We start from the raw sequence: 24,207 nt of genomic DNA, 5'->3' as shown, positions 1-24,207 counted from the left end.
TATATATATATATATATATATATATATATATCACAAATTACACCTGACAGATTGAGTGTTGCTCTTACTATTAGGTAAGAAACGAACAGAGCCACCATTCTGACCACAATAGATCCGTGTGAGAAAGTTAGATGGGTCAGTAAGAAGGTCGAGAATTTACTGAACGGAAGGTCCGGGGTTCGAACCCGACCTCTGCCTCTCGAATTCGCCTGTCTAGGCTTGGGCAACCTGACAGTATCCCAGCCCTCGTTCTTCCTCCGGGTGACATGGGAGCTAGGCATCGGATGGGTGTGACAGCTGAACGACAGCACGAACGATCGTAGCATTTGGTGAAAGACCCGTTTCACAAACGAGATATCCAGCTCTTCAGGTGTGCATCCTGTTTGCGAGTGTGATGGTATCCTTCAACCCCGCTCGTAAATTTTTTAAAACAATTTGGCCTTTGATTTAGCCCATTTCAAGCAAATCCTAAGGTCCAAAGCGCTTGAATGGCACATATACTAAGGTTTACATGTAACTGCTTATACTTAAGATTTACTTGTAGCCCATTACAGACAAACCATAGGGACCAAATCACATAAAACTTTAAAACCGCTTCCTGTGCAAGCTGACGAAAGTGAACGTGGTTTTTGATATTCTGTACCGGTCTCTTGCATGGAAAGCTAAGCTTAAAGTTGAGTCGACTCTTGACGTAAGTAATTTTTCCAAATACCGAGTCCCATGTTCGGACGGTATTGAGGTCAGCGATATATAGACGCTGTGAGAATAGAATCAATCGGATGAGTTTTGAGAGGTCGTTGAGCTCCACGTTGCGACGGAGACATTTAAGATAACAGGGAGCATTAAAATGATACATACACGTCCTCCGACAGCGAGAGGGTTTGAGGCCGCTGTGGTCTTGATTTATGATCTTCCAACTATCTTGAGTTTTACGTCGTGATCTCAAGTATGGATACTTAATGAAAGTAAGCGGAAATGTCGTTACTGGCATGAGGCTAACAGGTCTCGGTTTTCACCTGACTTTCGAATGTCAATCCCCTGCGAGTGGACTAGCCGACTTCGGAAATCTCTCGGATACACGTTGTCCAGGCACGGAAATCGGCCACTAGGTACGCACAGTTCGCAATCCAGTGTCGGCTCCTTTGACGGACCACGTAGGTCATGTGGTCTTGATGGACTCCGGTTTTCGGTTGTCTTCGAAGTGAAAAAGGTCATTAGTTAGGGTCCCTGCGCAAACGGCGTCCAAAGCACTATGGACATCGAATGAGTCCAGGTAGGTGTAAAAGGTCATAACAGCATTTCCAGATTGCATTATTCGATGCCTTTTCTAGGTAACGATCTTCCTCTATACGTCGAGAGCACCTTCGACTACTGCAGACGTTATATTTCGCAATCGTACTTGGTGGCCCTGTCAAAGACCTGGATAAACCTGTGTAAACCATTCTGTTTCTTTCCACTACATAATGTTCAGCTGCAAGTAGACTTGGTGGGCACGGTCTACGCGTCCCTGAATTCCTTCTTCATCCTGTAAGTTGAAAACCTGAAGAGATACTTCTATGTAGGTGGAGAAGAACCTGGTGTAAAATCACACCATCAGTTGGATCATTGAGCACAAGTTGGAATTATTTAAAGTTATCATCCAACAGAAGGATGTCATCGGTGTAGTCCGAATTAGCTACCTAGGTTTGGGGGACCCAACCGGATGGTAGGTAATCTCTCCAGTACCCATTCGAGTGACCAACAGAGAGTGAAGCTGTAAAGCACCAGTAACAACAAGCAATCTTGTCGTATGTCAGACAATGCTGAAATCTGCCGTCTCCTCGCAGTGTATTCGGATGTGTACTCTCTCACTCATGAACAATAAGTTTCACTGATGTTTGTGAGCTTCGCAGGGACAGCGCCAGTTAAGGCGATTGTACAAAGTAACTTACGGTTCATGGGATCAAAAGTAGCTTGAAGACCGATGAAGAATGCTGTAGTAGGCTACAAGAATTCTAAACGACCTTCCAATGACGGGTGCAAAGGCAGTATTTAGTTAACACAGCCCCTTCCAGGACTAAATCATCCTTGGTTTTGCCGTGTGTGCTTGTAGGTTGTGTTCGGATAAAACGCTGTGACAATAACATATCAACATCAACAACTCATGGACCATCCTGAGGTGGTTTTGGGAATCGGTAGTAATATTGGGGTAGTCTAACCTGATAACACGAAGTGATTTGTCTAGGTCTAGTAAACTGACTTTTGGCGAGGTGCTGAGTTTCAGGATTTGTAGTCCTCAGCTGAGGTCTGGAAAATTCGCTGCTCTCTGTTTGCTTGGTTACCTGGGGTAATCTGTAGGGCCAAACCTTTGTTCAGATGGCTCCGACTACCCGGAACGAACTTTTACCCAAAAATTACTCTGATATGCCTTCGGTTAAACCACCGTGCTTAACACTAGCGGGAGCCAAAGTGGTTCTTGCGACCAAAGAATTTTCAAGAACGGAAATGCACCTGAGTAATACAGAAACTAGAGAAGGTTCTATATTTTCAGTCATCATACTCTGATAATTTCTCCAATTAGCAGCTCGAATGTAAGTTTCCTTTAAGCTGACGTATAGGATAAATTACACTTTGAATCCAGATGGGTGAGCCTGCTGACATCAGGTAAATGCGCTGGGAAATACGCTGGCATTAGTTACTTATTATCGATATATTGGGAATCACCGCGTAGTGGCTTCTTGTTTCAGATGCCACCACGGTGATTCATTTACAGTTACAGAGGACATTCCCGATGTGAGGATTAATTTCACTTCCTTAGCATTTATTTGAGGAAAAAAAACTTTCAAGAGCTACATGCTGAGGAGGAGGAAACTGACATTTAACGAATGTCTGATCGGAAACAAGGCGCATGTTTCAGATATACCGGCCAGCAATAATTGAGCGTCACCACTGGTTGAAAATGTCATCATGAGTACTGAATAAAAGTACTTATCAGAAACTGAGGTTAATAAGGTATCGAGGACGGCACATTCAGTGTCCGCTCAAATTCAACGACCGGGGATTAAACACTGACTTTCGTTTCGGTCAGAATGCCATAGCCCATTTGAACTTCCCTATACTACAAAGTTAAACACATATTCCGTGTGCTTTTAGAACACTCATTGTTCTTCTGTTCATTTTGCGAATTTTGCTGCTGGTTTAAGTTGCCACCCGAGCTAAGAGGCGTCTACCTCACTGTTACGGACGGATGCTACTAAATTCATGTACTCTGCCTCTTTTTCCCTCTCTCAAAGATCCTTCAAATTAGCAACACATTACGTGCGTACGCGAACCTGTTCAGTGGAATGAGCAAGCTTGATACAAATGCCTGGAAAGCTCACCATAATTTTTTGCAGCTAGCAGAAGATTAGATACTTAGACCCCACCTGAATTATACTGCCGACCTCCCTAACCCACCCTAACACGCATCATATGGGTCCTTCTGCAGCCCCCGTACCCTCGTCACATGCGCCCACAGCCATCAGCATTGCTATTGGTGATAGGACCGAAGCTATGCTGTTGGACGCAATTTCGTTCTGCGAGAATCGCAAACTCTTACGAAATCATTAGAAGAAGATTGGTGAGATGAGGTTGAGCGGCATGAGGCGAAGGAAGTAGGAATAACAAAAGAACGATTGGAGGCACCGACTGTCTCATTCGCCTGCGACGAACCCTTAGGGTTAATGAAATCATTTGACCGTCGATATGACGTCGAATTTTTCTGCTTTTCTGTTTCGCAAATATTTGGTGTGAATCACGATACCTAAAAACAGAAATACTACCATTGGCTTCTTCAGTCTGATGGTGATGCATAGCGATTTTCCGGTCTGAGTGGACAAGTTCAATAAAAACAACATCCCCTGTTGCGTTTTTATTTGCGCACAGTAGGAATACTAGTATTGTATAAGTCGCCAAAAACTTAGTTTTCATGCTGTTATGGATGTTTGGCGGAGCGAATGCGTTTTTACACTGTTCGATCGATGGTGCACGATGCTACTGAGTTCTTAGTAGCTTACTTGTACGACTACTACATGAGTGTCAACTCAAACGAGGTTTCAAGTATACCTCAAGCAGGCTAAGTATTGCGGGTCATAGACGTTGGTGTTTTGCTCACCACAAAACCGCTCCCACCTTTGTTCTAGCAACCCCTCTCCACGCATACATGTGTCACACACCGGCTTATGCAAATCATTCGCGTTAGCCACAAACCAATAGCGCAACTAGGTCAAAGGTGATACGGGTTTGTGGGCGTAAAGACAGGATATTGGTCGATAGACCAACGCTATGGATTGGCTGGTTTAGCGGCAGTTGCGATGACACACGCACATACAAAGCGGACAATGCTAGGGGAGCAGAATGAAATTCCTGCTTCAGGCGACCATGTTTTGAATGCATGGTCTAGGTCAGACCCGCTGGACTGCAACCATGATGACTGAGGCAAGACTGACACCTAAGCAAGCCTTCCAAGTCCCAAAAGCATTCCACACGATAAGGGACGGAAAGAAGCCAGTAGACTGACATATGAACTGAGCCTGCAACATTGTGACAGTACATAGTTTAGTTAAGGTCACCATGGGAACCAGTAGACTAGTAACAGGTACTATAACCGAATAAGTGCGCTATTTTGAGGAACACCATTTCAATTACTAATGGTTATTAATCAGACGGTGCAAGACAAGTGAAAGTCAGACCAATTTCAGCTCTTTTTTCAAAGAAAGCCAGATTGTAATAATTCGTTACACTGATAAACTCAACGTACTTCTCCACCAGCATGAATGATATCAGTAGGTGGTAAACTAAATATGTGTAAATTATCAGTATTATTCAAGTTTGCCGAAAGTCTAACCTTTGCCGATTTACTTTTCTGTCAGTTTACACAGGAGAAGGTTGATTAAGTTTGATTTGAGTTTTACATTCTCGCCTGAAAAGTATGTAAGGTGATGTAAACCGAATAATCCACGCACAAGTATCACGATGATTAAGTTGTGATAATGACTAATGACTACTCCAAACCCTACTGTGTTTGCTTGAGAATGTGTATCGTACTCTTGTTCCGTAGCAAAAGGTAGTGCGGTTGTCATTTAACACCACGTACGGTAATCAAATTGAACAACTCAGCGAATAAACCACCAACTATCTTGGCTACCTGAGCTACGAACGTCCTCCTCTATAGCAAACTGCGGTCTCAGTAGCAGGTCGCTTACTAAAAGAACAAAATCGAAGTGCTCATATAGGTGGCCAATGTGGCATCTGTCGAAGATAAGTTGCTGCCTTTAAGTGAAGATATAATATCTCGTTAAGAACCATCATCATGCCTATCAATTATGACTGACCGTCCCATCGGAGTAAGTGTGATTGTTGTGTAAGAAGGATGACACAAATGTGGAAAGAAACCGCACTCCATCGTTCATGATTACACAACAGCTGCGTTCAGCGTCCTGTCACTTGTCCGTCATTGTGAGCATTCCTGACCAGCAGTGTTTGATTACACGAACAGTGATTTCAGCATCATCCCTTTTGTTTGGTGTATTCCTGAAATTCCCCCTTATTTTAGTGGTTGTCTATATGGACAGACCATTTTAATTAGATTAAAATCGTACTCCATATCACTCCATAGCCAGAACAGTGCCAGGATGTACAGTGCTTCATGACAGCTTTGAACCCTGAATAATCAACATCCCAGAGTATCGGATCAGATCGCCTGCTCATTGGGTATTTAGAGTAGTCACCTGGTCAGCTGTCTAATGTCAAACATTCTCTGAGGGACAGAAGAGAAATGTGTCCAGTTTAAGGGAGGATTCCAGTGAAGAAAGGGAAAATGGTGCATCTGAAGTAAAAACTTTCCGTAGATACAATTGTTCCCGCTCCATTCCACAAAGGCATACACAAAACACACAAAACACTATGGCAGCCAATGAACAAGCTGAATCTGAATAAAAGCTCTAGGTTGCCGTCTATATAGGCTTCCTATAGACTCATCCTCATAGACTCTGAACTCGAGATGGCTCAGTGGTTAGAGCGCGAATTTACTGACTGGAAGATTCAAGGTTCGAAACCAACCTCCATATCTCGACTGGTCTTGCCTAAGCTTGGGAACCCTGGCAGTATCTCAGCCTTCGTGCTTCCTTCGGTTGACTGGCAGCCAGACACCCGAAGGTTGTTACGGCTGAGCGAGCAATTCAGCTTGAACTACTAATCGATCTTGTATGAGACGACCAGTTTAGTGCAACTTTGCATAAATCTATATCACAGTGAGAAACAAGGGTATAAACAGTGTTCCTTCACTCGCACCATCAAGGAAACCCTTTTAAAAAGACATGCCTACTAGGGAGACCACAATTTATTGTCAGATACATGCTAGAATCAATGCCCACATCCTCTGGTGGCAACAGCTACTAGTGTGCTTTTACTTCAGGAGGCAAAATTTCTTCCATAAAATTAGCAAGAAGTTCACGGCGAAATATGGAGCCTCGGGGTAGGAGAGGCTTCTCGGTGCCAGCCTTTCTAGAGAGACTCCTGTTACCAGTTCATTCAACTGCCGCTGCAGAGTGAGCCCACACCATATGCTTTCGAAACGAGGCAGACCAGACTTGAACATCATCCTTGCGGCATATTGCTTCGGAAATAAGGAAAGTTTGCCTGTTTTTATCCAATATTTGATGTTTGCTAATTTGCATAGCACACTGGAAATCAACTCAGAGAAAGAATTTAGTTTATACCTGCAGGGAGCTTCTATTATTGTTTTGGTTGTTTTTAACGTTAGTACCTTGAAGTCGTTTCACCAAACCAACCAGATCACACGATAAGTCACTGTGGATGAATCACTGAGCGGCTGATTCAGTTGTATGAATCATGAAAACACGTATTTTTCCAGCCTCCCACAAATAATTTCGAGTAATGTTTTTTTCATTCTCCTCGTCAGACTGTGGGAGTGCGGACTTTCTAGGAAAAAAAACATTCTTGAGGGAGACTACTAGAGAATAGACGAAGTGTCTCTCTTCAGTCGGATATTAAGAGATTCGTGTGAAGCTGAGCTACTAACCAATTTTTTGACTAGCTGGATAACACTGGTATATGGCTACAGCTAATCCGCATAGATCATTATATTAATAGAGCTGTACAGGAGTAAGCTTAACCAAAAATGTTGACAGTCGCGCGATTTGAAAGCCAGCATGTTGGCACTTATTAACGTCTGTATTTTACTGACACGTTATGACGGACAATGGAGTTTATCGAAGTGTAGCTGGACAGCGTGCGGTGTTCTGTTGCTTCAGCAGCCTTAGCGTACGATCTGTAGGTCAGTATAAAATATATGTTCCGTGCTGAACTGCAATCTTTCATTTAATAGTTTAGCTAAAGTGGTTGGCGGAAGTTTCACTTCTGATTCTGACTCCGACAGGTCATGCTTCCGCTGCTCTTGTTGTTGACAACTGAGAGTCTAATTTGGTAAAGCTGAGACATTTCCTTATCGGAAAAGATTTCCCAGGGTGGCCCTGGAGATTCCGAAGACCCAACCGCAGAAGCTTGTTAAAGGACAGTTTTAACCTCCCTTCAAACGGAATGCAGCACGGCCAAAGGCGACATTATGCAAGTACACCTTGACCCACCTAGCATCTCTAGTTCGACTAATCTAGTGGACTAAGCACGTCGAAGCAAACTCAAACAGTCAGCACCATACAACATAGAATAAATAGATTTGCACTGTCATTAAACACCGCCCTTAGGAATCACTGGCGGCTGAAACCAAAGACACCCCAGGTTCTAGAATGAGCGAATAGGCAACGCCGAAGGGTTTTTGTTGATCTTATGCACGAGAGTTCAAGTGCTAAAAAACGATAGGTGCTGGCTATCATAGGTAGGCAGGAGTTCCACAATGCACTATTTATTCACATATGTAGACCTTATCAACAGCCTATGCAACTTAACTCACTCAACACCGCAATGACGACATCAATTCGACTGGTGACTGCTAAGCTCGTCGAACAGTCCGACAACCAAACTTAACCATATTACCTGTGCAAACCCGAAGAATGATCAGCTGAGTGATCAGCTTGAGGTTATCCACTATCGGTCGCCTTCCATGGTACGAGAATATTATCATGCCAGGGCGATGAGGTCATCAAGTCTAGCTGAAAATCCCTGTCCAGACTATACTACTGAAAGGGTTTCGTCATATTACGCAGCTAATAAACGGAGCAGCATATTGTGGGAAAAGATCTCCTCGAACCCCGAACTGGGGATGTTCGCGACAAACAGCCGCTGTCTGTGTGGACTTGGGTTCTATTTTGTAACTCCAGGAGGAGAACTTCCTCCGGCAGAATTCAGAATTTGAAGAAGAAAAAGAACACTATATGGGGCTATCGAAGAGTTTTCAGCAAACTTGTGAGTAGTTTCCTTCATGAAAATATACTACCATATCTCGAATATCGTGTCAACTGAATAATGAGGTGGCCTGTGTGCAGCATATTCAGTTGTTCGATATCATAAACGAAACATTCAGTTGAGTCTCTCTTGAAAACCAAATTGATTTGCAAATGAGTGTATCTCTCGAAAACACTATACGGAGTTTGTTAGGAAACCTAAATTGAAGTGTGGTTGAACTCTGGGCTGACTGAAACCTGGCTGAAACCCAGATAAAACTGGGAACCACATCAGAAACCGTGGTGTTCAAATTTTTCAGCAAGCACATATGCCATCATTGTGGTAGTAGTTAATAGCTCCAACCTCACCTCGCAAATCATGCCAAAGCGAGCCATCTTGAGTTAATTATTAGCACTTCGTTCAGCTGTAGCACCCTTTCGGTGCCTAAGTGCCATGCCACACGAGGTAGCCACGAGGACCGGGATACTTCCAGGTCTCACAAGCATAGACAGGGCAAGTCGAGAGGCAGAGGTGGGGTTCGAACCACGAACCCTCCGGTCAGTAAACTCGAGCTCTAAGGTCTTGGTCTATCTCGCCCTAGCACTTACCAAAGGTTAAAACTGATTTCTCAATTATTGACAGAGTCAGCAGAAATATTATTAAAATTCCAACTAGAGCATTAGTTTGACGTTACCTCATGCACTTTGTTCCATGATAAAATGTTTCTCGGAGAGAGTTTAAAGTTTCTTTTGCGTAGAGTGATATCGAAAGTTGAACTCAAAACAACTAGGAACGAGTAAGAACATCCATACCCAAGCAGAAGTAGTATCTGAGGGATAAGGCCACCGAGCGGGTATGGAAGATCTAATGGACTTTATCTATCATAAATTGAATTTTTCAGGGCCAACAAACATGTCCATTTTGCTGAGAATTCAACCGTTTGGAGAAAAGAGGAGTAGAATATGATTCGTGCTGCGGAGAATTCTCCGATTCTGGTAAAAGTTGATGAGAGAAACCAACACTATATCTGAGAATCTTCAACTTTTCCAGTTCGACAGGTGTTCGTATAACGCAACAGGAGTGAAGTCATTCATCTTCATTGTGTGGCTCTCCCAAGAGTACTTTAGTATAGGTGAAGCTTCGAACGCAGTATGTTCTACAACTGAAGCCTTTTGGCTTCAGTTGCGGGCTTCTATTCTTGTCTACGTTGTGACTTATTCAGCTGTATACAAATCATTCCTGATCATGTGGACGGAGCAAGACCGCGTGAACCACTTACGAACCAAGTTGTTCACCAGGAGCGCTGTGCTAAATCCATGCACGTACTCATGTATGAAATCTATCTTTACCATAACCATAAGCCCTCACAATGAGGTAAGCTATGCAGGTCTCCCCGAGGAAAGAAAAGAGTGCTTAAGCCAAATTTTTTGTACTAAAACGGGATCAACCGCATTTCAACACATCTCAAAAGAGTAACAGCTTCGACAAAACGAACCCTTTTTGCACGACCCCAGTTGTATATTAGATGGCCGTTCAGAATATTCTGTCCCAGGCAATTGGACAAATGCCTCTCAGCCTGAAGAATAAAAATGGAAAACTCCATATTGAAACCTTCTAAGGCAGTAACTCTTGTCCTGCGGTGCCTGAGTAGTTTCCTTTATGAAAATATACTGCGTTATCTCGAATATCGTGTCAACTGAAACATGAGGCGGCCTGTGTGCAGTATATTCAGTTGTAGAATTTCAGCTGAATCTCTCATGAAGATCAAATTGATTTTCAAATGAGTCTGTGACTACTCACATCAATTCCTCTTATTGTCGCCAAAACGATAACTAGATATAATTTATTACATGTGAAAGTCACTTGCTATTAGTATCTTTATTTTGACCGCAGATTTGTTTTGAATATTATTTCGTGAATGTAAAAACGAATCGCCTTGATGATTCAATGTATGTAGTTATCACATCCTTAATCTCTAGTAGAACTTCATGACTTTATTTCACATGTATGACAAGATTGCACTATAGATGCCTGGACATTCTGACTAATAAACAATTACCTTCTGTCTAGTTGAGCTGGCAGAAAAATCAAAAGAACCGTCCATTAACAAAACAATTAGAATAACTTAGGTAACTAAAAACCCTCTGTGAATGAAGGACACGAGCAAGATGAACTTACCTTGTTTGTCCGATGATTGTGAGCTTGCACCAGCCTCTTGTTGTCTAGCTTTTGAACATAAGGTTTCGGCATCAATAGGTGCTGCCGTTGTTAGCTGACCACTAGTCTCATCCACTGCGAATAACCTTGAAGGTGAACCAAATCGATATTTTAGAGGAGGACCCATGTAGTGCGGCGCAATGGGAATGACCACAGTTCCGAGTTCCGTACCTACTGGGCAGTTTTCGTCTATACTGAATTCGACTGTCCGTTCTTGTATTCGCCATGGAAGGATCTCTCGGTGTGCGGATGCCCCGGTTTCGAACAGCCAAAGGATAAGCAGAAAAGCCGAAGCGAGTAGGCTACTCAACTTGGAAGATCGATTGACATGGTGACCTTGCCAATCGGTCATATTCTGACTCAGAAATCACTGGGTTCTGTACGGGAGATGGAAGAGAAGTTGGAAATACCAATGAATTGACGCTCCAGTTCGTCAAGTGCTGGCGGTTGTGTGCATTTTAGTCGTCGAACCGTGACCATTGTCGTCAGGGTGGCCTGCACACAATCACATGCGGACAGACAAACCAAACACCCTCACCCCTCCGATATCGCCTTCCTACCACTAGGTGCGCCAGATTGTGTCACTCCAAGGCTGTCATCCAATCAGAAGTGAGACAGTCAGCTAGGCTACTCTCACCCGCTGATGTCCCCATGTCGTTGACCAAGTCCGCGCTGGGTCTGCTGCGAACCTGTGCTTTCGCCCTGTAGCAGCTAGTCTATCCCAAGCCATTAACTCTCCTGAAAACAGAAGGGACCTACATGACAAAGAGCTGCTCTGGGCATACCGACAATTGTCGTGCGTCACGGTTTCTACTGCAACGTAAGTCTGGTCAAATTTTATCAGGTTGTGTTTGTTTACGAATCTATGGCTGACTTATGTATCGCTGCGTCAGTTTCAACCGAACTCACCTAGCTGCTGACCGAATAATGCCAAAATGTGGACACCAAAAGTATAAAAACTTGGCGAAAAATTGTGGTCTAGTTAGGTACAGCACTTTCTATGGTTGCATCCGTCTGACCGACCACTAATGGAATGTAATTTATGAGGGGATTGATACCTGCCTCATGCCACCCAAAGCGTGATCTCTGACAAAAAGACTTTATCAATATATTTCTGGTTTTCGGGATAAGCAAGGTGTAAATTAAGGATCTATCACTACCAATAAATTTGTAAGAGATTACAAACGCATTTCAAGTATAGCTCATTGTTTCCACCAGTAGGATATCTTGAGCCCCTTTGTCCGCGTAATCGGGACGTGGCACTGGGAGGTGTAGCAACCTCCAATACGAGCACTTTCAGTAAGCCAATTAATAAGGACTACGTTTAAAAGTTGTTTCTGGGTAATGTTTCACTGTCTAGAAATTCTTATATAGCTTCGCAACCTGTGACATCATCAGGCAATGTCATTTTTATTTTATCCTCGGTGTAGCGACGAACAAGCTTCCTTTAAACCCGTTCCACATGTACGTTTGCTGAGTAAGCTTTGTTCGATATGACGTAATTTCCTGAAAACCTACTTGTCAAAAACATCGAGCAATGAGATTATTGATTCCTGTAACTGGTTAGCGGTTTTCTGGAACAAAATATTGACCTCACCAATAAAACAGACACACGGCCGTGTGATAAGATGGCTCCGATGGAGATGATGTATGACGGAGAATTGTGGTCAAATTAGATCTGGAACACACAGAAACGTTTAGTGGTAGCAGATGTGTGGTTCAGTGTGCCCAACAATGAATGAGCGTTTCGTGATGCTGATCCTAATTCTTACAGGAGTCTTTTAAGCCGACCGTGCATCCACACTATCATTAGTGAAGCAGATCAACACTCACGCAGGTTTACGGTGGATGACCTATTAGTCAGTCAGTCGTCTCTTTAACGATCTATCAGGGATCATGATTTGATCACTTTTTATTGGTACTGTTTCCGTTGTCGGAACGACTTCACTCTTTGAGTGGAGTAATCCTCCAACAAAATGTTCTCAAAATATCGGCTAAGAAATCCAATCTATCGGCTTATCCCTCGGAAGGTTCACGTCCATTGTTGCAACCGTGCAACATGTTCACGTCCTGATTAATATGATTAGTTTTTCAGCGTTTCTTTCAGTAACCTAGTCGCTTGGAGTTCATGGTGTGCTTTATTCACCAGATGTGGGTACTGTAAATACTAGCTGGATTAGGCGGCTATGCTTCGGACGGGTGGTCGATGCCTAAACATTGGAGTGTCGGCTAAAAGTGCACGAGTTTGAACAGATAATAAGGACAAAGTGATACCTTCTCCTCCTGGTGTTTTATTGGGTTTGGTTACCTTTTATATTAGGATGTTTTGACAGTTACAAAACAACCAACGTTCCATTCGTGAACGAAGAGTCAGTCGTGCACTCCACTGAGTGACAGGTTATTGCCCCTCCTGAGTGTGACTATTCTTCGGTAGGAGTAAGTGGCCGACATGAGGCGCTTATATACGGATTATCTAAAAGGGTTGTCTGTCTTCGGGTATATAACTGGGAGATAACTGCATGATTAAATCAAGCCTTGCTGAATGCTACCTTTGTCTTCATAGTATGGGTTGTTGGGAGCCCGACTTATGCCTGACCCATACATCTATGATCACTTTACTATCTGGTTTATTTATTCGTCTCTCGTTAAGGAGTTGGCCTCGAAAAAGATCCACCAGACTAAAACTCCTCCAGGATGCAATATCCGGGTTCCTATATCACTCATACTCGGTCTAAGTTCTGCGGAACCCACTAGCCCTGTAATTCTTATCCCCCATTTGGTGTAAAAAAACGCTAAGAAAACTCTGTTCTATTTATTCTACAAGGCTGTATTCATAAGTGATAACCGTGTGTAATAAGACCCGCATTTTTGGTATGACAGTTGCCGTATAGGACAATGCTTATGTAGGGATGGTGGCTCACGGTGAATCATCTCATGTTGGTGAACAGCTGCGGACAAACCCTACTTCATATTAATGCAGTGGACCAATAAGCAATAACAGTCTAGGCTATTGGGAACTGGTTAAAATGTTTACACTGTAGACTACCAGTGGTACCAACGGTACCAACGCTCTAATCATCACAATTTCACACGCAGCCTAATAATCCATGTTACATGCACGAACTGCTCGCCTGTCTGAAGCATTGCAAAACGAGTCATTTGGATCGACCCATCTGATTCGATTATGTAAAACAGTCTTTCTGTGCAGACATCCCTCTGTCCTCAAAACTGTAATAACACAAATGGCAACTGTACTCGGGGACACGGATTAGCGTTTCTGAATTACGCATTCTCCGTAGGTAGCGCAGCGAGATATGCAAGCTAAAGCACTTAATATTCGGTAGACTTCTTGAGAAAAAACGTGAGAGCTTTGGCTTCTCTAGTTAACTCCCAAAACAGAGTAAACCGTTCCTGATTGGCACTTGGATTCTAACTCGATATCACACTCCAATCGTTTTGCAAATGGTTAAACATCAAGAGGGATTTGCCTAACGATCATGATTAAAACGCAGTGGTTGGCAAACTTTGTAACACAGCGTCTTATGAGACCTATTCTCGAGGTTCAAACATCGTTGTTAACCGATGAAACGAGATAACAAAGTCGAGGTGCCAGAGCACTCAAGGTGTGTTTTGTTATGACGCAATCTCACATCACATGTTTTCTGCCAATGCGGCAAGATTCCAATTCATTTTGACGAATGTGTTAGTAACCAATGCGATAGCACATAGATTTTGGTTACTATGGTGAGGCGAATCCAGACGTCGCATTGTGAATCCTTTTTCTGGAGGTCTGGTGTTGTCCATACAAATGATACGATCGACTATGTGCTACCTAGACTGTGATCAGCGCAATGTTTTGTTAAAATGAGCGGATGTGATTATGTGCGAACTGCTGTTACCGTAGTCACTCGGACGAAGCTAGGATTTCGACCAAGGGATGAACTTGTAAAAATTCAAATAAAATCTAATCAATTCTCACTAACAGCAGAGTTGCACGGGTCCTGTCATTCCGATCAATTGTTTAGTTCATTGGCTCCTTACTACGCCTGGGTTATTTGTCTTATTCTGACCATCTGAGGTTATTCATAGGTTAGAGAATGAATGGCTTAACACCGGTGATGATCAAGCCATCCAAGTTGTTGTTGCTGTTGTTTAACTGGAGGAAATTGGGTAGAATAACCTCGAGCATGATCAGTGCCACCACATTAGAGTAGGCTCTGATTCAGTGTTTGAGCAGGCTAAAGTAACAGCCCCTCAAAAGGATGGCCTAAATTGGCCTAAATTGACCTAATTTGGATTCTCTTACCTTGAAATGGAAAAAATTCCCCCGTTTTGTTCACCTAAGAATTTGAAAAGTCCACCATCTAAGAAAATGCCAGACGACCACCAGTCTTTCTCGTTTACTGCATCTCCATCAAGGTCAGTGTATTCAAATGATAAACATCTGTTCTCTAATACAACACTCTGGTGAATACACGATTATTTTTGGTCAAATATCCACAGACCCAAAAAATCTGCGTTATACGTTGAAAGCGTGTGAAACGCTATTAAAGACAGTCCGAAACTAATAAGTAAAAAAGGGTTTTTGGTTCATTTTCGACTCACCTGTGCAGAAATTTCACCCCCTAATTCGCTTTTGGATTAACGAATGCTGTTTTCAGCCCACACTAGTCAGGTAAAAGCCCGTTTCCACCAATACATTGCTACGCACATTGTTTCGGAAGGGTGCATAAAAGCAGTGTGAAAGTGTCGGTCAAGTGTACTCGACAAATAGCCTTGTTTTAGCTAGTTGTTCAGGACGGATCTGGGGATTTCCAGATCGCCAAAATTCAGGCTGTGATGATCACTAATGTACACGGACTTATGGGAGTGGCCCAACAAGTATTGCAAACAAACCCAATTCTATCTAAAATGACATCTAAAGCCTTTTTTACTGCAGCTAGTTTGAACACTGCATTGTTTCTCATGTGACACTCGTTCGTAGTGAGTGAAGTCCTGTGGACTGCTGGAATTAGACAGTTTCCCATCTTTGAATCTGCCATTCCTTCACTCCTGGTTTCATGGGTTGTGGTCTGTCTTCTTGGCTGTGTTGCACGATATTGTATTTCAAATTCGAAAACACTGAAATGGTTCGCGGATGTACTCAGCACCGAACTTAATGACATTCACTTGTCTTTCTAAATGAAGTTCATAGCAAGCGCTGTTTTGTACTGCATAGTAGTTTTCTGTTGATGTTCTGGTTCCGTCCAAATGGTTGCCAAGTGATGCGCTTAGACTGGTCCAGTTCGTCCATAACGTACCTGGTGTTCGTCTCACCCACCTCTCATTAACAACTGAGAACGATCATCCAGATAGTTCTCTTCAGTTATCGGATAGAGGTTTTTGTTTACATCAAAAGCACAGTTCACCACCAAGTGATAGGTAAGGCCAAGTACATGTTGTTCGTCGGTCAAGGGTGTCATGGATAGAGGATTCTAGCTTTGAACTACAGCTTGAGGCCGGAAAGGAATCACTAGGATAACACTATGTGTATCCTCACAGGTATGATTATGTAATCGTCGGAAAAAGGTATTTAGTGGGGAAAAACTCATCATACCGTAACACATGGTGACGTCTTGGAAAACAAATGTATGAAAATGAGTAAAACTGGATAGGAAAGGACACTTGCTAGCGTTTTGCACACCATACTAAAGATTTCCGCCTCCGCAAATGCCACCTCAGAGGACCGAACAGATTTCGGCTCTTCTGGGAAGCAATGTTTGCTGGAATGGAGCTTAACTGTAAATGTGCTTCAAGGGACGTGCTGAAAGCACCCTGATTTGAGGTGAATTTTCTCGTGATATGGTCCGTCTAAAAGGAGACAATTTTGTGGCCAACTCGCCCTTTCATTTTTACAAGAATTTTGGTGAATCAGTAGTGTGGGTGGCCTGGCTATATTGCATCCTTCATAGAGAACACTTCTGCCAAGAAAAACTCAATATTCACTTTAGATACAACTATTAGCTTACTACAGGGTTACTCCTTTGAGTGGATTGAATATAACCTCTGAAACAAGGATGTGCAAGGATTTTACTGGCTCTGGTTTCATACGGTCCAGTAGCTCGTCTGCTCATATGAGGATGCTGTTGTTCCACATTTCGTTGGGAAAAAAGTTTTCATTCACATTTAGGAAACCCCCGGAAAAAATCATTTTGCGCGGTTATTTCCTGCAGTTTCTAGAGATGGTCACTTGCGGCAGTTGTTTACACAACCGACGAGCGACGTTCTACTTGTTCCCTCGAAAACAAACTACGTTATCACACAGCTATTCAGACATGCACTAGGTACTTCAATATCGAGAGATCTATTTTACCGCTTTCTCATTCTGAAATTAGTTGAGAATGGAATAGTCTTTTCGAGGACACCTTTGGAGGCTACTAGGAATTAAACATTGTCTCTTAAGGTACCCAACGGGAACATCATTGCATTCCTTGGAGATGAGAGTACTTTGGGGGCCCAATTTATTTTCAGCCTGAACAGGTTCATCCTCACCTACTTCCGACAAGAATTGCATGACCTGAAATTTCGCTGTATTGAAGTTTGAACGGAGAACAATGTTTTCGGCTGTATTAGGCGTAACTTTATTTCTCAGATGTCTCACATCGGTACCAGGTTTCCAAACCCCCCAGTTATTCCAGTCAGCAAGCACTGTTGACAATAAATCATTTTCGGATAGCTCTAACGAACACTACCGACTACTTTTACTTAGCACAGCGATATATATGGCCAAAAAACGATTGTTTTACTCCTTCTTAGATGAATACGTCCCACTGTCATTGTTGAAGTATGAACATTTATGGTTCTCAGAACCATTATCGGCTCTTTAATCTATTATATTAACAGAAGTGATCTGAGAAAGGTGACGTTTTCATAAAGGAAACTACTCACAAGTTTGCTGAAAACTCTTCGACAGCCCACGACCGGTTTCGCACTTCCACTTTGGGCTCATCAGGTAGGCGCAGTCCCCGAGTTTCCGTCAACCTTATGTTTTGCTTGAACCCAAACTGGACTGAACCATAATGGAGAGGTTCAGTTGAGTCTCTCGTGAAAACCAAACTGATTTGCAAATGAGTGTATTTCCCGAAGATGAACGTTTATTTAAACTTTTGCATCAGGCTCAAGGTATCCATCGATCTATAGCTTGCATACTGTTTGAAAGGAGCTGTGAAATGAGCTTTCCTAACATAAATCTTTGTAAGAACTTCTAAGCAGAAAACAGTGTACGGCGTCAGTTGACAAGAAGCAGCACTCTAAATTTTCTTATCGTATTCGTTAAAATCCATTAACAAGCATGTTACCAACAATTCTTCAAGATTTTTCTGTTCATGAGTAGCCTAATCAGACGATGGACGTACCTGTCTATCGGTAGGGAATAGCTCATATGGAACAAGACTGATCAACAGTAATGAGGTGATCTAGTTGAAAGTGGTACTTGTTGAAACGGACCTTCATTTGCACATGAATTGGATTTTGACAGGGAACTCAGCTGATTCCCCTGAATACGCTGCACCTAACCGTCCTATGTTTTGATTGTCACGATCTTCGAGATGTCACAACACGTTGTCTAGACGTAACACACTACTAATCACAACCATCATAAGCGAGAGATTCTGCTGGATTCAGTTGAGTCTCCTATCAAAATAAAATTCATGTATACATGAGAGTAGTCGGAATAAGTCCAATGGGGGGTCAGATAGAACGCAAGTGGACTCGATGGGAACTCGGGGACTACGCCTACCGGATATGCCCCAAGAAGGAAAAAATACCGGTTGTGGGCTGTTGAAAAGTTTTTAAAAATCTGATTAGTGTGCGACGTCTAGACAATAACGTGGCACTCGCTCGATTGTTGCCCGTACTGTCACCACAAATCTGCCCATATCTTTCCCGTTTAAGTGCTTACACCAAATTCACGTTTTTCTGGATCATCACATTTCAATGAACTGTGAAATCTGATAGTTTAAAACCTATAGCCGACTGTGAGGGTATATTTTTTTGAAGCAATATCTAACCGTCCAACTGACTTTGAGGTGTTCAGAATGACTAAGTTATGTGGTGAACCAACTCTGTTGATTCTGCACCCCGGCAACTGAAACCTCAACAGAACTAAGTGGTCTTAGACCTGACTGAAGTAAGGATTAGACTGTTCACTTTTTACTTCAATGTTATTGTAGCTCAAGCATACCCACCAACAGCGGTCCGCTCGGTTGCCAAATCAATCGTGATTTCCTGTTAGTTCAGCTGATTCAGGCGTGATACGGCACAAGAATAAAAATGTCGTCAGGATTTGTGACGCAACAGAAAATCATACGGTTGCCATCCTGCATGAGTTAACATATGTCTGTGTGTATGTGTGGTTACTGTTGACCAGTCGACTCGTAAGAGGCTTGAGGATAAGAGGGTGTATACACAAAGACCAGTTTCCGTCAACCTTATGTTTTGCTTGAACCCAAACTGGACTGAACCATAATGGAGAGGTTCAGTTGAGTCTCTCGTGAAAACCAAACTGATTTGCAAATGAGTGTATTTCCCGAAGATGAACGTTTATTTAAACTTTTGCATCAGGCTCAAGGTATCCATCGATCTATAGCTTGCATACTGTTTGAAAGGAGCTGTGAAATGAGCTTTCCTAACATAAATCTTTGTAAGAACTTCTAAGCAGAAAACAGTGTACGGCGTCAGTTGACAAGAAGCAGCACTCTAAATTTTCTTATCGTATTCGTTAAAATCCATTAACAAGCATGTTACCAACAATTCTTCAAGATTTTTCTGTTCATGAGTAGCCTAATCAGACGATGGACGTACCTGTCTATCGGTAGGGAATAGCTCATATGGAACAAGACTGATCAACAGTAATGAGGTGATCTAGTTGAAAGTGGTACTTGTTGAAACGGACCTTCATTTGCACATGAATTGGATTTTGACAGGGAACTCAGCTGATTCCCCTGAATACGCTGCACCTAACCGTCCTATGTTTTGATTGTCACGATCTTCGAGATGTCACAACACGTTGTCTAGACGTAACACACTACTAATCACAACCATCATAAGCGAGAGATTCTGCTGGATTCAGTTGAGTCTCCTATCAAAATAAAATTCATGTATACATGAGAGTAGTCGGAATAAGTCCAATGGGGGGTCAGATAGAACGCAAGTGGACTCGATGGGAACTCGGGGACTACGCCTACCGGATATGCCCCAAGAAGGAAAAAATACCGGTTGTGGGCTGTTGAAAAGTTTTTAAAAATCTGATTAGTGTGCGACGTCTAGACAATAACGTGGCACTCGCTCGATTGTTGCCCGTACTGTCACCACAAATCTGCCCATATCTTTCCCGTTTAAGTGCTTACACCAAATTCACGTTTTTCTGGATCATCACATTTCAATGAACTGTGAAATCTGATAGTTTAAAACCTATAGCCGACTGTGAGGGTATATTTTTTTGAAGCAATATCTAACCGTCCAACTGACTTTGAGGTGTTCAGAATGACTAAGTTATGTGGTGAACCAACTCTGTTGATTCTGCACCCCGGCAACTGAAACCTCAACAGAACTAAGTGGTCTTAGACCTGACTGAAGTAAGGATTAGACTGTTCACTTTTTACTTCAATGTTATTGTAGCTCAAGCATACCCACCAACAGCGGTCCGCTCGGTTGCCAAATCAATCGTGATTTCCTGTTAGTTCAGCTGATTCAGGCGTGATACGGCACAAGAATAAAAATGTCGTCAGGATTTGTGACGCAACAGAAAATCATACGGTTGCCATCCTGCATGAGTTAACATATGTCTGTGTGTGTATGTGTGGTTACTGTTGACCAGTCGACTCGTAAGAGGCTTGAGGATAAGAGGGTGTATACACAAAGACCACACTTATGTCTTCCCCTCATCGAGAGCACGCATGTTCCTGGTTCTCACCTTAATCCAACAGCTATGAAATCGACAATCCTTTGAATTTTGTGTTGCTGTGACCTCCCAACGAAGTTGGTGTTCTACGTACCGACTAAGAACGTTAGTTGAGTCATGTTGACTAGAGACTGAGAAAAGCGAAATAAACAGTCACGCAGTGTAATCAGATGAATCATATGAAATCTTGGTGCTGAAGTTGCTCGGCGAATTTGGCAAACATTTTTAATAGAAGTGATAGTACATCATGTTAGTTCTCGGCACAACAAGCCTCTTTAATACATGATGACGAAGTTAACGAAGCAGTGTCAACGGACATGGAATTCTAAGTCTCAATCCGATTGGACAACATGTCCCTTGCTTGTCAGCAGCTGGTTGCGTGGAACAACTTGCACGTCTAAATCTAGTTGTTCGATCGCAAGTTCATACTTGGTGCTGACCCTTATCTGCCAAGTAAAGTCACGCAAAACAGCCCTTATTTAGTGAGACTACGCCCAGGATTCTACGGAGACAGTCTGTCAAAGTAGTGCTATCTTACTGTTGGCCTGACGGTAGGTAATGCATAAAAAACGGAGGTCTTTGGCATACGACCAACACCACTCTGTCGACTGATGTTTACTGCTTGTCGTAGAGGCACACTCCAAGTTCGCTCTGTTCCCTCAAGGTCGTCCTTCGTTTACGGAGGTCTTTGGCATACGACCAACACCAGTCTGTCGACTAACGTTTACTGCCTGTCGTAGACGTGCACTCCAAGTTCGCTCTGTTCCCTCAAAGTCGTCCTTCGTTCGTATGCAGGCTGCTGGAAAGCAGTTCATAAATGTAGCGGTGCACATGAGTTGCCTAAAACTCCCACCATCAATAAGCTCATACCTCGTCCAGTACCATGGCGATTACCAAAAATCTATCCTCTGTCACCTTGGCTCCGGTCAAACCGCGAGTGACTCAGAGAGTCGTTCTCAGGATACATTAACGCGTACTACCATTCACAAGCGGGTCTTAGTACTACGGCGTACAGAATTATTTTTTTGTGCTCAGGTTATCAAGACATAACTGCCCCATCACATTAAAGATGGGTCGATGTGGTGCATGTGGAACAGAAGTCATTTCGGCTACAAACAGTTCCATGCCGCCTTGGACCATATAGGCCAGACTATACAGATCATATTATATCATCTAAAAAGAAGTTACTTTTAAGCATAAAATGAACCTCGCCATATAGATTATGCGGTATTTTTGTCTACCGGATGCAGGAATACCAGTAAAAATTTCACCCTTGATCGTCTGAAGAACGATGAAACTGAAACGAGCAGATCATGTCTCAGTTAATGTGCTAATAGTGTGTGGTGGTTATCTACAGCACTAACAATTCTGTCAGATTGCTTGGCGGTGGGTTTCATGGTTTATTGAGAATTAGACTAAGCCTGAGTGGCAAATATGTGATCACTGGAACCTGGTGATCCGGTAACGAATGGGGTTAAATAGCTCCATCTGAGTAAGTTGCTTTTACCTTTCTACCTGACCGTGAACATTTAACAAGCAGTACAAAATCACAATCAACGCTAGACACAATAGACTGAATAACTGCACTGGGATTTCAAAGAATTTGACGTAGAGAGAAGGTTTAATACCAATCGCGGAAACTTGCGGGTACCAGATTAGGAGGCTGAGAGCCCAGGAATAATTCAACCTACCCATTTGTTATCAGGCACTTCATTTCTTCACAAAAAACGATAAATAACTCAAATAAACCAGAAAAACGTCCATTGACTTGGTGGGCTGTTTGGATCGCGCCTTATGGTGACTGACAGTGTTTGAAAGCGAAAGATAAAAGTGCCTTAGTGATAGTCAGTCATCTGGAATCACATGGAAGCTACTCTATTTCAGTTCCCAACTTCTTGCGCAATTTCTCTTCTTCGTATCGTGGATTAATTCCAAAAATATCCTTCCAGAAGTTTAATAAAGATCTTTTGTTAGGGAGGGCTCGTTCTGACTTTAGTATTTCACTACCAACCTGTACGTTTTAACCGACAACTTTGTGGATGGTTCTATCTGTGACCGAAACTTCAGTGCTTGAAATTTCTGTGGGCGGATATACGTCCGCAGCCCAGAGGTCAGTTATCAAAGTGTATGGAAACCGTTTGACCAGGTTCCTGGGGTTATGTTATCAAGCTGGACAGAAGGCAGTGTTCAAGTTCTTCTATTTAGTTAAAACGAGTGGCATTTTCTACCGGATAGCACGTCAGCTTAAGCTTTTCCAGTATCCTGGTAACTATATGCGATCTTTCGGTTACTGCATGGTCCGGATAACAGTCCCCACATATGCACTAGTCACCTTCACCCACTGGTTTACAAATAAAGGTGGGTTTAACACTAGATAGGGAATTTGAGCTGTCTGTTGACTCTTTGCGACCATTTCACCGAAGCACCCTAACATCATATCAGACAGGTGACATATACTCTTAGGTTGTAGGCCTACGCAACATAGACTTGGATCCATCGGTCCAACTAAGGTTACTCAGAGCTTTCTCATTGTGCCACTTAAGGGCCAAATTCATTTAAGATCATGCTGTTATAAGGCGGAGAACAAATTTGGTTGGACGCAAGATGCAGTCGTCAGCAGTATTGCAAAATAACAGGTGTATTGCTCGATACTGTGACACCGTGGAGGAGCGAGTCCGGATATACTGGAACTCTTGCTAGCCCCATTGCTAAACTGAGTTAATGAGCGTGGAATAAATATGAGGGACCCGTGTTCTTCTTAAAGCGAAATTTCAGCTGAGAAACGCGTGCGTCGGGGGAAAAATAAAAGTTGCACAATTTTAACACAAAATCTAGGAAATTAATATGAGTGTACCCTTTTCTCAAGCAACTTCTGCTTAATCAAGCACCTGCCTCATCTAAGTGAACCGAATCAAATAAACACCGCCCAAACCGGTTACATTGCTCTTTAGACGTGATAATTCAGGCGCATCAAGTTTGTGCTGGTGTAGTGATGATAACCAGCCTGGTCCGTCAATCAGATTTCCGGAGTTCAGAAAATCTGTCTATTTTCGGAAAGTGTACACAAAACTTTGTCTTAGTGAATATATGACTCGTATAGTTGGTTAAGAGACGGTAGGACAGATTTATTGCTCAGATAAATGAATATACATTACATAATCTTCGAGTCAAAACTTTTCCGCCGAGTGATAGAATATCACTTTTGGTGTGATGCCGTACCAGTAAGTTGCACTTAATACTATGCAGCCCAGATAACGTTTAATTGAAGCTATCGCCATCTTCTAACTTTTCACCTTTTATGGTGTGTTGGTGGTGTAAGGCGATTTGGTGATTTCAGTTGAGTGATCATCCGGTACATGGAACCAGTCTATGCTTAAAAGCCGACAAACACTCCAGCTGTTTCATCACCAGGGGTACTCATCTCGTGAAGCTGTGGGAAGTGTCCAACACAGCACTTAACGGTCCGGCCACGTGCAACCGATCAGCAGTGTGATTAACTCACGCAGACGCTCACTCACAAAGACTCAGAATATGGCACCACCCATCCTTCAAACACCGAAGCTACCTCACCTAGTCAGGTGGAACTGGCTCCTCGATTGTTGAGTTCTGTTGTGAAATTGATAAGGGTATATAAGGAGGTGCCTGTGGCGATTTTTTTCTTTCGGTATTCA

At 42.8% G+C, this 24,207-nt stretch overlaps 1 protein-coding gene across 1 annotated transcript; it reads right to left on the bottom strand.

The window, feature by feature from the left end:
- Nucleotides 1-68: 68 nt before the first annotated feature.
- T265_13330 (hypothetical protein) lies at nt 69-8,418 on the bottom strand (the record flags this gene model as incomplete). The annotated part of the gene is made up of 5 exons (XM_009168404.1): nt 69-379; nt 1,932-1,983; nt 2,004-2,111; nt 6,079-6,153; nt 8,311-8,418. Coding segments are annotated over 5 exons (654 nt in total), but the record flags the coding sequence as incomplete, so codon positions are not given.
- Between the last annotated feature and the right edge of the window lie 15,789 nt (nt 8,419-24,207).

The sequence above is a fragment of the Opisthorchis viverrini genome, assembly GCF_000715545.1.
Source record: "Opisthorchis viverrini unplaced genomic scaffold opera_v5_56, whole genome shotgun sequence".
In the NCBI taxonomy this organism is placed as follows: domain Eukaryota; kingdom Metazoa; phylum Platyhelminthes; class Trematoda; order Opisthorchiida; family Opisthorchiidae; genus Opisthorchis; species Opisthorchis viverrini.
The sequence above is the reverse complement of the archived record's forward strand: the minus strand, read 5'-3'. Positions and strand labels throughout refer to the sequence as shown.